The 12393-nt window shown below is 39.0% G+C and overlaps 1 protein-coding gene across 1 annotated transcript in view; it reads right to left on the reverse strand.

Moving 5' to 3' along the window:
- Positions 1-760: 760 nt before the first annotated feature.
- The window catches only part of nf2b (NF2, moesin-ezrin-radixin like (MERLIN) tumor suppressor b), a 44189-nt gene continuing 32556 nt past the window's right edge, over positions 761-12393 (reverse strand). Inside the window, exons 14-16 of the mRNA XM_048612645.1 lie at positions 11788-11915; positions 8076-8235; positions 761-2056 (exon numbers count right to left, since the gene is read on the reverse strand). Coding sequence (XP_048468602.1) covers positions 2048-2056; positions 8076-8235; positions 11788-11915 — 297 coding nt within the window. The 3' untranslated portion in view covers positions 761-2047. The remainder of the gene's footprint in view (positions 2057-8075; positions 8236-11787; positions 11916-12393) is intronic.

Below are 12393 nucleotides of genomic sequence, written 5' to 3' on the forward strand. Positions count from 1 at the left end.
ATGTAAATGCACATTCTTGTTAAATTGTACTTTCCCCTTTCTACCAAAGGTAGCACTGCAACATGTACTACTTCCACATCAAACAGATGTCCACCTGCACATCTGCTAATGTGGTATACTGTATCCGCTATTACTGAAGTGGCCTCCTCTACATCGGGGAAACCCAAGCGGAGGCTTGGGGACCGCTTTGCAGAACACCTACGCTCGGTTCGCAACAAACAACTGCACCTCCCAGTCGCGAATCATTTCAACTCCCCCTCCCACTCCTTAGATGACACGTCCTTTCTGGGCCTCCTGCAGTGCCACAACGATGTCACCCAAACGTTGCAGGAACAGCAATTCGTATTTCACTTGGGAACCCTGCAGCCCAATGGTATCAATGTGGACTTCACAAGCTTCAAAATCTCCCCTCCCCCTACCGCATCCCAAAACCAGCCCAGCTTGTCCCCGCCTCCCTAACCTGTCCTTCCTCCCACCTATACCCTCCTCCCACCTCAAGCCCCACACCCATCTCCTACCTACCAGCCTCATCCTGCCCCCTTGACCTGTCCGTCCTCCCTGGACTAACCTATTCCCCCCTAACTCCCCACCTACACTCTCCTTTACTGGCTCCACCCCACCTCTTTGACCTGTCTGCCTCCTCTCCACCTATCTCCTCCTTTATCCATCCTCTATCCGCCTCCCCCTCTCTCCGTATTTATTTCGGATTCCCCTTCCCCTCCCCCATTTCTGAAGAAGGGTCTAGACCCGAAACGTCAGCTTTCCTGCTCCTCTGATGCTGCTTGGCCTGCTGTGTTCATCCAGCTCTACACCTTGTTATCTCTACTTCCAAATATGACCTTTTAACACAACTATCAGTCTTAGATAAAGAAGCAATCAAAGAAATTGACAGCCCAGTGAAAAGCAGTCACATTTTTTTAGCTTCTTGATGATTCTTTTACAAGTATTTCATGTATGAGCTGTTTTCTTTGTGATTGTAAGTGAAAATTTGTTTTAGGGAGTTTAGTCCATAAGCCATCAATCCTGGTAAACAGTGAGATCTCCTTTTGATTACTGCTGTGATTAATTCCTAGTGGACACTGGCTCATATTGCATTATTGCCCTCTGACACTGGCCACTGCTACACATTTCCTTCTGCATCCTTTTTAAAAGGCCCCTTTGCAGGGCAAAAATCTGTAATTTTGAAAAATCATACCTGTGCATACAGTTTCTGATCCAGTCCTAACTCCTCTAGAAAAAGCAGATGTCAAAGGGTGTTAAAGGGCTACCAACAAATCCCATTTAGCCAAATTCAAAAACCATATCTCAGCAAACAAATGGCCAATGGATGCAGCACGAAAATTTGAATAGATCCTGTCAGAAACTCTAGGACAAACAATGAAGTTTCTGGGTCCTCGTGAAACTTTGCAGGATCCTCTTTAAGGAAAAGAAACAAACACGATTGAATAGGCAACCGCTCTGTTTTACACAGCCCACATTATGGGAAATGATACCTAACATTTATTCTGAAGCTTCAATGAACACATTACAAGCTATCAGTGTCAAGGCATACAGCCAGGAGATGAACTGAATACAAAGGCTAATACAGAAGGAATCAACAAAACCTAAGATAGTGAGGTACAAACAGTGAAAGTAACAATGGACAAAGAACAGAAACATTGTACAAACTCACAAAAGAAAATTACGATTTACAAGATGACCTAATGGGCTAACATGTTTTGGCTTAATTAAAAATAACTAGAACCAGCTGACAGGTTATCATAAACTTAGCAAGGTGTTAGGACTATTGAAGTCAATACACGAAAGCACAGCAGGAGTTGACAAAGTCTTGCTTTTGACTTCCATAAAGAGATTAGAACAACACACTTATGAGACTCAACCCAAATGAATCCTCATGAAATTCTTAATATCAGCAATCTCTTGGTCACAGTATTATATATTATGTATATAATCAGAATAAAAACTGAGTCAGTCTTCTCAATGTTTTACAATTCTCGGGCATGTTTCAAGGAGTCTGAACGCAGATAATCCTGGAAAAACATGTTGTCTATTTAGCCTATTAGGGAATAAAAGCACATTAGACTTTGGGTTTCTCTTCAGTTGTTTGCACCAGATGAACATCAGAGTTGATTGGCATCTCCACAGTTCCAAAATTATCTTTACTTTGTTATATGATAACTGCAACATGTATCATTAATCACCCTTAATTTCCTGGACGTTTTAAGCTTGTAATTCATATGCTGATGTAGTTTTGTAACTTGAAATATAGTCCCTGACATTCTTCACAAATTATTAACCATGGTCAATGACTTTCACATCAATTTAATATGCACAGAACAATTCTTTTATTTTATGAAAAGAGGCAGTGAAGGGAGAAAGGCAACCTGCATTTATGAGAAAAAAATTAATGCCTCTGCAGTATGAGTTAATGTGGTGTAAACTCCTTGGTACAAAGTTTTTAAACACACAAAGTACATTCAAACTGAATCCAAATTAATTTGGGATGGCAGCCGTACCTCTCATTTACTCCAGCTCAATTATTACTTGAAATCCAGACCTTGCTAGTGGAGTGAAGCATTTAAGTTAGTAAAAAAATTGCAAGATAACGTTCTGAGAATTATTCTGAGAACATTATCAGACAACATTGAGCTACACCAAGAGATAATAGAACAAAAGACCAAAAGCATGGTCAAAGACGTAGGTTTTAAGAAGTGACTTAAAGGAGTAAAAGACAGGCAAGTTTAGGGAGGGAATTCCAAAGCTTTGGGCCTAATCTGCTAAAGGCACAGCTGCTAACAGCTGAAGAAAGGAAATGAGGCACGTACACTGATCCTAACTGGAAAAGTGCATAGATTTGGGGTTGCAGACCTAGAGTAAGTTACACAGCTAACAAGGGATGAGATGATGGAGAGATCTGAATACAAGGATGAGATTTTTAATATTGAGAAGTTATGAATCTATTGTATACTATAATTTAAATGCTTTATGTATACAGACAATGCCCGGGTTGCAAACTCCATTCTGGAGTGCGTTTGCAAGTCAATTTGCACACATGTCAGAACACAATGCAGGACAATGTAAAGCAGCTATTCGTAAGTACAAGAAATGTTTGTATGTTGTGTCTATAAAATTACACCCCTGTGTGCAATCGCGTTTGTAAAAAAAGAGCATTTGTAATTCGGTGACGCCAGTATATGTCAAAAGTCACGTAGGACTTTGGGTGAGTGGCATAAATTAGGGTACCAGTTTTATCCTAAATCAGTATTATTATACTACCATACTAGAACATATCAATAATTTTGTACGCTACAGTTTGAAAAAAGTTAAAGACATTTTAGAAAATGGAACATTCAACAGAATTCAGCAATCCTTACAAGCTAATTTCTACCAAATTTATCACCATATTCCCAGATCTTGTAATTTCTCTATCAAGCAAACCAACTAGATACAATGACAGAATATTTTGCACCTTAGCAAAGAGTTTGAAGTGGCTAAGCATCTTCTCAAATCCTGGCAAAGTTGCAAAGTGAAGATTTAAGACACCAGTGTTAAATTTAGGATTTATCCAAGGTATCCCTTGTTTGCCTTACAGTATTGGATGTCTCCAATTCTGAAGTTAACAATAGATGCAGAGCAAACCAATTTAAGAAATAGTATGTTTGTTACGTGTATTAGTATTTATGTAGAATACCATAAACACCGCATTCATTTCCCAAAACATTGTACAGTCTTTTCTGTTTCTCAAAGAAACACACATTTTCAAATACAGTATTATAGTAATCAAAATAATTGAATAACTATAACCCTCACTGCCTTCACACTACTGTGCTAATTCAATGGGATTGGTACATTTTTACAGCTTTGTATAAAATACTGTTTTCATTCTTTTTTGTAGTTTCTGGAAATATAACACACCTATTACAATAATACAGTCTATATGGTGTCTGAGATTTTCATTATTCACTTAGTGCTCATGCCAGAATTTTTTTTTTGGTTATTGAATGCAATTTTTGTGGAGGATGAAGGCTTATAATAACCTTGCTTTATGAGCTTGAGCACACATCCAATTAGTAAAGACATGCATCATTTATATATTTATTTTAATGCAAATGAGCTATACTAATACTGGTGAAAATCAGTAAGCTGATAAGTCAGCAGGCATTTTTCAAACTGCCGATATTGGCAAAGTGCCACAACAGTTCCAACTTCTGTTTTCAGATTTCTTATTTTTTTAAAAAATGATTGAAAGTACAAGCACTCTCCTTATCCTCACTGCAAAAATTAAAATGGCAAGAGTGAGGCTTCACACATTATCCCACAAAACTCTACAGCCATCGAATAAATTACGGTTTACCCACGGGGAGAGATTATGACAACTGAGGCTGCTCTAACAAGCTCCAGGCCTACAGCAATGCTGCTGTAAAAAAACCAACTTCAAAGAAGAAGACAGCAAGCCTGAAGTAAGTGGCCTCCCTGCCAGCTCAGTGATACAAGTGTGCAATTCTTTTTAAAGGAGCTGGAATGATTAGATCTTTTGTGAAACAAGATGACACCATTGTTAAAGCTTAAAAAAAACATATTTAGGCCTACACTGGCCAAAAGTTGACTCCCTTTTTCTGCTAAGAAATGCTGCACTTGCATTAGGAGTTGGCTTCAATTTTCCACCTCAGAAATGCAGGTTTTAATCACTATATCATTTTCTGTGAGATCAAGCAGATGATACAGGCCATATTGCCAAGATGATTTACGAGTCTTCCATAGGACTGGCTGCTAGAGGCCAGGTAACCAAGTCACAGGAGGTAGGGTGCCAGAAGCAGGGTGGCCAAGATACAAGAGTTGAAAGCCAGTCTGCCACAGCTGGGAGCAGGAGCTGCCTCTTTTTTGGCGAGGCAACTGCATGCCAGGTCTCAGGGACAAAGAGGCAAAGGAGGTTAGGAAATTGGGTGGGGGTGGGCTATAGATTGGGAGACTGCACAAGGGTTGTGAAGACAGGGAAAATGCAAAGTGGGTAGAAGTGAGGATGGGGCTATAGGGTGAGGGGAAAATAGAGATGGAAGTTGGAAAGAAGAGGCAATAACTTTAAACCTATTAACAAATGAACAATGCAGTAGAAAAAAATAGTAACTACCTCGTTAAAATACTCCAGCTTTGTGAAAATGACATGGAAAGGCATTAGCTATGATTTCATCAATCTGGTAGACAGTCATGGAGTTATGTTTAGGGAGATGGTTTTGTGTGTGCAGAAGTGTCAGTTATTTTGAAAACTTTTTTTTTTGCTTTAAGTTATGGCTTTTGTTTTGTGCCAATGGAAGTACTATGATATCTCAGAAATTAACACTTTCCTTAAATGTCATGGCTTTACTTAAGGACATTGATGATTCTTCCAATTCTGCTTCTAGTTTTGTTTGTTGACGCCATTTGTCAACACAAGTACAGAAAGTATTGTTACTACTAGACTATATCGCCTAATAAAGAATTTAATGAAATTGTAGAAGTAGCCCTGAAAAGTAAAAAGCAGCCCTCACGAAGAACCCTCAAAAGAAAAATGTATTTTGTGTCCTGTACATTTTGCACTATATTTGGCAACTTTAAAGCAATACTTGGGATTGGCACTTCTCTTTTAGTAAACCTAAACCCGCTGCCAGCTTTGGTACAAAACTATGTTGCCCTTGTGCTACCATTAAATAAAAACTCTACATTTATATTTTTACTAGGAATTTCAGTAATGTACATTATCTCTTTCATGCATTTACTATGTAATTTGGTCATATACTACAGGCAATAAATCAATTTTCTTTTAGCATTTTTAGGAACAAGGCAATTCATTTCATTCTGTTTCACTTTAGCTCAGGTTGATAGGGGCTCCAAAAAAGTCAATCGCAATACAAAGCTATGTCCAAAGTCTAACATCTTGAAACAGTTGTGTTTAGTTTGTAGCAGTCGTTTTTGTAGTGATTGTAACAAGGTTAACCAGGTGGACATCATAGAATATGAGTTCCCTGATTGGGGCTGTTAACCTTGTACAATCTGTCAGCCAGGGCTCCCTGATAAGAACGGGAGTGACAGACCTTCTGTTCACACTGAGAGCTGGCCCCGAGGAAGCCGGATCAGTGTCAAGGACTCTTCACATGTAAATAAAGGATGATTTGGTGACAGGGTACTGGCCTTTGTGGATTTACTTCAATTTTTATGGCTCTGCCTCTGTTCAATAGAAAGCAGTGAGCTATACAGAAAGCAAGAACAGGCAAAACACCATGATGACATGCTTTGGCTTCCTGGGCAATGAAGCAGACCAAGAAGACAGCTACATACAGGAAGTATGTCTCTGAGCAATTAAAGATTTTTTATATAAAAAATAATAAAAAATTAAAAATTAAACTTCTTTTCCTCGAAGAATCAAAATGATGAAATCTTTAACCTTATCTTTACCAGTTTTACTTTATCAAATAATTCAGTGCTATTCTATTTTGACATTTTTAAATCAAAGAATTATCAAATTCATTACACAGACACATAACATCATTTGCCAACCAGTTCAATTATCATGTAATTCCACTTGGCAGAAACCTCACATGGTATGTTCGATCCTAAGGTTTAAAGTAATCTGCCAAGAGTTCAGATCAAATGGCTAGTCTAAAGGAACGCTGGACTGAAAACTAGATATAATAATCAAATTTCAACCCAACCAATTATTTGAAAGATAAAAACATCACAATGCTCATTTTGCCTAAAACAAAAATACAGAAGTAAAAATGAAAAGGGTATAAGAGAAAGATTCAGAGTATTAAATAGTATAACCATAAATAAGGAAATAATGGTGAAAAAATGGTGGAATTCATATTCATGTATTCTAGCACGTTGTCAAAAAGCACAGTGTATAACTACAATTTTCAAACATCTTCAGAAATATGAGGATGCAATGAGATAAATGCAGTAAAGAAAATGCAGTGAATGTTTTGTGCAAAAGATTTTCAAAAGGTGCTTGATAAGGGCCATATAGGATGCTCATTGATAAAATTCAGGTATGTGGTAGGAGTGTTGCAGCATTTGCAGAAATTGCTTTTGGGATAGAAAACAGAAAACAAGTGCAGTAGTGCTTAAAGACTATTTTTCTGATTGGAATGCTGTAAACAAAGCATAAGAGCACAATGCAAAAAAGTGCACAAGTTACAAAACCAGCTGAAATAATTAACTTGAATTAATTGATGCATGATTAAACTGAATACTAAGAATGTTAGGTGCTCCAGTTCAGAGAGAATTGGAGCACAGAACAGACAGGACATGCACACTAATTAATAATTCCTTTGTGTACATATTTACTTGACATAAAGGGATGCAATTCAGACATTACTGATACTACCAAGTTATACTGGTGAACTGCTATGAAGAATACAGAAGGTTAGAATAATAGATTAATCAAAGTGGCAGATGCAGCTACAAATATATGAATAGCACAAACTAAAAAAAGGTGTGTGTGCATGAGTGTGTATACACCACACTTATATCTATGTTCGTGTATATGAACAAACCTCACATGGTCTAGCTAGGGTTAGTTAAAGGGTACTCAAATTCCAAGGTGAATATGCAAGTTCATAACGTACACAAGAATCTTTAGTGGGATTACTAACGATCTAAGTCAGCACATAATATCTGTTTCATAATTAGAAAGGATATGCAGCTGAAGGTGGTGCTGCAAGAATAACATCACATGATCAGTTGAGTACAAAGTGTTTGGGTCTGAAATCAACAGTCATCACCTCTCCCACCCACCTACGCCAAATACACACTTCATGCTGAGCCAAATTAGCAGCTAAATAATGGTTCAACTCTGACCCACGTATACATCAGAGAACTAAATCTACCCCACGCAGGTTACCCTTTACTTGCTTTCATTTTCCCTTTACAATAAGATACTAACTATTTCCTACCCATGGCACCAACTGCCTATAGTTGTTCTTCCCCTGTATTTGGCTGCACTATGCCTAGATCCTCCTGACCCCCATCAAGCTGAATGTAGATGCTATACGCATGTAAAACCCACACAAAAATTAACATACTCATGAAAGAAAACTCACATTACTGAGTGGTGAGTAAGTATTTTCATCAAATTTCATTGTTTCGTTGGTAGAGATGCCCATGTTAGCATGTCGTTCTTCCAATTTCAGAGCTTCAATCTCAGTCTTTAGCTCCTTCAGCTGTTCTTGCAAGTGTTTGCTTTTCTCCATGTACTCCACACTGAGGAATCCACAAACAATGTGAGTTAAGGACATTAAAAAGGTAATTTTATCTCAAAAGACAGCCTGGTATGATGAGAAAAAAATCCCTGTTGTCTCGAAAAGAAATGCAATTTAGTAGCCACAACCTGTTTTCAATTATTGATAGTCCTGATTACCATCAGTCTAGCTTCTCTTCTTCTCTGGCTTACTATCAACAACATAAAACAAAGAACTGTGGATGCTAAAGGTCTGAAACAAAAACAGAAATTGCTGGTAAGACTCAGTAGGCCTGGCAGTATCTGTGGGAAGAAAGCAAAGTTAACATTTCAAACCCTGTGACTCTTCATCAGAACGATTCTGAAGAGTCACTGGACTCGAAACGGTAATTCTCCTTTTTCTATTCATTTGTGGGACGTGAGCATTGCTGGCTGGCCGGCCAACATAAATTGCTTGTCCCTAATTGCCCTTGAGAAGGTAGTGATGAGCTGCCTTCTTGCTATGCTGCAGTTCACCTACTGTGGATTGAGCCACAATGCCCTTAAGGAGGGAATTCCAGGATTTTGACCCAGTAACAGTGAATGAACAGCGATATATTTCCAAGTCAGGATGAGTAGCTTGGAGGGGAACTTGCAGATGGTGTTCCCATGTATATGCTGCCCTTGTCTTTGTAGATAAAAGTGGTCGTGGGCTTGGAAGGTGCTGTCTGAGGATCTTTGGTCTATTTCTGCATTGTATCTTGTGGATAGTACACACTGCTGCTACTGAGCGTCAGTGGTGGAGGGAATGGATGCTTGTGGATGTGGCACCAATCAAGTGGCCTGCTTTGTCACGGATGGATGTCAAGCTTCTTCAGTATTGCTTGGGCTGCACTCATCCAAGCAAGTGGGGAGTATTCCATCACACTCCCGAATTGTGCCTTGTCAATGGTGGACAGGCTTTTTTGGTGAGTCAGGAGGCAAGTTCTTTGCTGCAGCATTCCTAGCCTCTGGCCTGCTCTTATAGCCATTGTGGTTATGTGGCAAGTCCAGTTGAGTTTCTGGTCAATGGTAACCCTAAGGATTTTGATAGTGAGGGATTCAGTTATGGTAACACCACTGAATGTCAAGGGCAGTGGTTACATCGTCACTTATTGGAAATTGGTCATAGCCTGCCATTTGTGTGGTGCGAATGTTACTTGCCACTTGTCAGCCCAAGTTTGGATATTGCCCAGATCTTATTGGAGTTGAACATAGACTTCAGTATGTGAGGAGTTGCGAATGGTGCTGAACATTGTGCACTCATCAGTGAACATCTCCACTTCTGACCCTATCATGGAGGTCATTGATGAAGCAGCTGAAGATGGTTGGGCCTAGGACAGTACCCTGAAGAACATCTGGACTGAGATGACTAATCTCCAATAACTACGGCCAACTGCCACTTTTGACTCCAACCAACTGACAGCTTGTCCCGATATCCATTGATTCCAGTTTTATGAACTCTGCTTTCTTCCCACAGATGCTGCCAGAGCTGTTGAGTTTCACCAGCAATTCCTGTTTTGTTACTATCAACAATCCCTTTGTCTACCTCCCCTTTTCTCTCTCTCTCTCCTCTCTCCTCCCTCCTCCCTCCACCAATCAAATCCCGCACCACCCCTACCCTGGCTCCATCTCCACCTATCCATTCACTCCTTCTCTCCTCCTCCACAGCCTCCCTCCCAAACCAGCATAAATACCATTTTTTCTAGCTGTTTCTAGTTCTCTAGAAGGGTCACTGGTCTTGAAACATTAACTCTGTTGTCTCTCCACTGATGCTGCCAGACCTGCTGAGTTTCCCCAGTAATTTCTGTTTTTGTTTGTTTCAGATCTGCAGCATCCAGAGTTATTTCTTTTGTATTAGTAACCCCATCAACACATATAAACAACAACAGAAATACTTAAAGCAAGGCATATGGTTAAAGCTGAACACTAAAATTACAGACTTAAACTCATTGCTACAAATCATTCATTTTAATTGCCAGGGAACCGGGTTCGATTACACCCTCTGGCGACTGTCTGTGTGAAGTCTGCACATTCTCCTCGTGTCTGCGTGGGTTTCCTGGAGGTGATCTGGTTTCCTCCCACAGTCCAAAGATGTGCAGGCTAGATAGATTGGCCATGCTAAATTGACCATAGTGTTCAGGGATGTGTAGATTAGGCAGATGGGTCTGGGTGGGATGCTCTGAGGGTCAGTGTGGACTTGTTGGGCCGAAGGGCCTGTTCCCACACTGTAGGGATTCTATGATTCTATGATACCATAATGCTGTGAAGTTGCAGCATCATTTTATTTCTTTCAATGCCAACACAAAAATTCAAGATTTACCAAAATTACTATATGCCTACCACATACCTGAAATCTAGAACATTCCTCCAAGTAGAAATAAGTTTGAGAAGTGAAATAAATCAGTGAATTTGTCAATCTGGCAACATTTAAGGAGGTGTGTGATGAAGTTGAATTTGGCCCATTATGTCAGACTTTGCCCTAAACTCAAAAAAGGAGCTCTCTCACTGAGTTCTTAATCACCATCCAAGAACTGGCTTTTACATACTCAGGGATTATTCCATTTTGCACTATTTGTTAACTGTATATCAATAGAATGAATAAAACTGCAGTGTCAGCTTCGAGCAATCTAAAACTACCTCCTGTCGACAAAATCACCAGGAGGATCAGGATCTGATTATGACGTGGAGAAAGCAACTCAGGGATGCCACTAGAGGCTGGGTCTAAGGAAAGTCTTGTCTTTACTTACAGTAAATCTGACATACCAACACTAAGCACTGATGTTCAGGAGCAAGTTGTTGAACATTACAATATTTGTTTCTGTCTTTGTTGTGTGCCACACATTTACTTTACTACATGCTGTCTCTCCCAGTCTTCTCCCATTCTCTCGTGCTCTCTGTCATATGATTTTAGAAGAAACGTTATAATATGCCTATGATGGATTACAATGACTGAATAGCATTCAAATAATTTCTTTAAATATAATGCACCCTCTAACAGAATGTTTTGGGCACAAAACTGCATTACTTTTTTCGTTTCTTTGTGTAATCATTGAATATATTACATTCAAGTTATAGCACAGAAATAGACCAGTTAGTCCAACAGATCTATGCTGATGATTATGCTTCTACTCTACTGCATTGAATGCTAGAAAAGCATATCTTTCTATTCTTTTCCCTATTATATATATATATAGCTCACTCTTAAATATACCAATGCTCTTTACCAGAATTAGTCCATCTGATAACAAGTTACATATTTCTAATAAACCAGTTGCCTTGACTATTTTGATAATAGAAGGCATTGGTCAAGCTGTGTTGGCACAAGGTCTTAAAGCAGTATAGCTTTATGGTAGAAGGTATCAGAATTTGATAATATTGCAGTGTGTTCCATTGGGTGGTGGGTAGAAAGTGTGGTACCAATATCTGGAAGCAAATGTCATTAACTTGGTTGTATCGTTATCTGTGATAGCCAGGAGATAACACACCTTCACTGTGTTTGGTAACTTTCCCAACCTTGAGTGGCAACAATGGAAGAAGCAAATACCTCAACATACCGTTCTCGTTCTATCTCCATAGACAGTCGCTTCATATCTGTGTCTTTGAAGTCAAATTTAAAAGATCCAGATTCCAGGTTCAGATCACCAACATCAGCTGGTGGATGAGTAGAATATGAAGTGGTCGTCTAAATTAAACAGATTTAAATATGGAGATATCAGAAAGGGCTTTAATTTACTGACCTTGAAGGAGTTGAGCTGAAGGGTCTGTTTCCGTGCTGTATGACTCTATGACTTGCATTTAATTAGTGCCATTCATGTTCTTAGGGTATCACAGCCAAATCACCACTTCTAAAGCCATTTCAGATTTATGGGTAAACTATAAACTATGTCACATTAATTTTGTGACTATATTTGTTTAAAGGCTACAAAGCATGAAAATGTCAAAGTTCTTCTTTCAAGGTATCTGTGAGGACGCAAAAGTAAATATGCCTGTAAACTGTGCTTCAAAAATCTAATGAAAGAAGATTAGTTAAAGCTTTTGTTTTTCCTTTGTTCAGTGGCAATTTGTTCTCTATGGAAAATTGTGAAGACTGAAAGTGAGAGAGACTTTTAGACAATGGAACGGAAATAAAGGCAGTACTAAAATGATGAGAGGAGACAAGA

This window comes from Rhincodon typus, chromosome 26, assembly GCF_021869965.1.
Source record: "Rhincodon typus isolate 14 chromosome 26, sRhiTyp1.1, whole genome shotgun sequence".
In the NCBI taxonomy this organism is placed as follows: Eukaryota; Metazoa; Chordata; class Chondrichthyes; order Orectolobiformes; family Rhincodontidae; genus Rhincodon; species Rhincodon typus.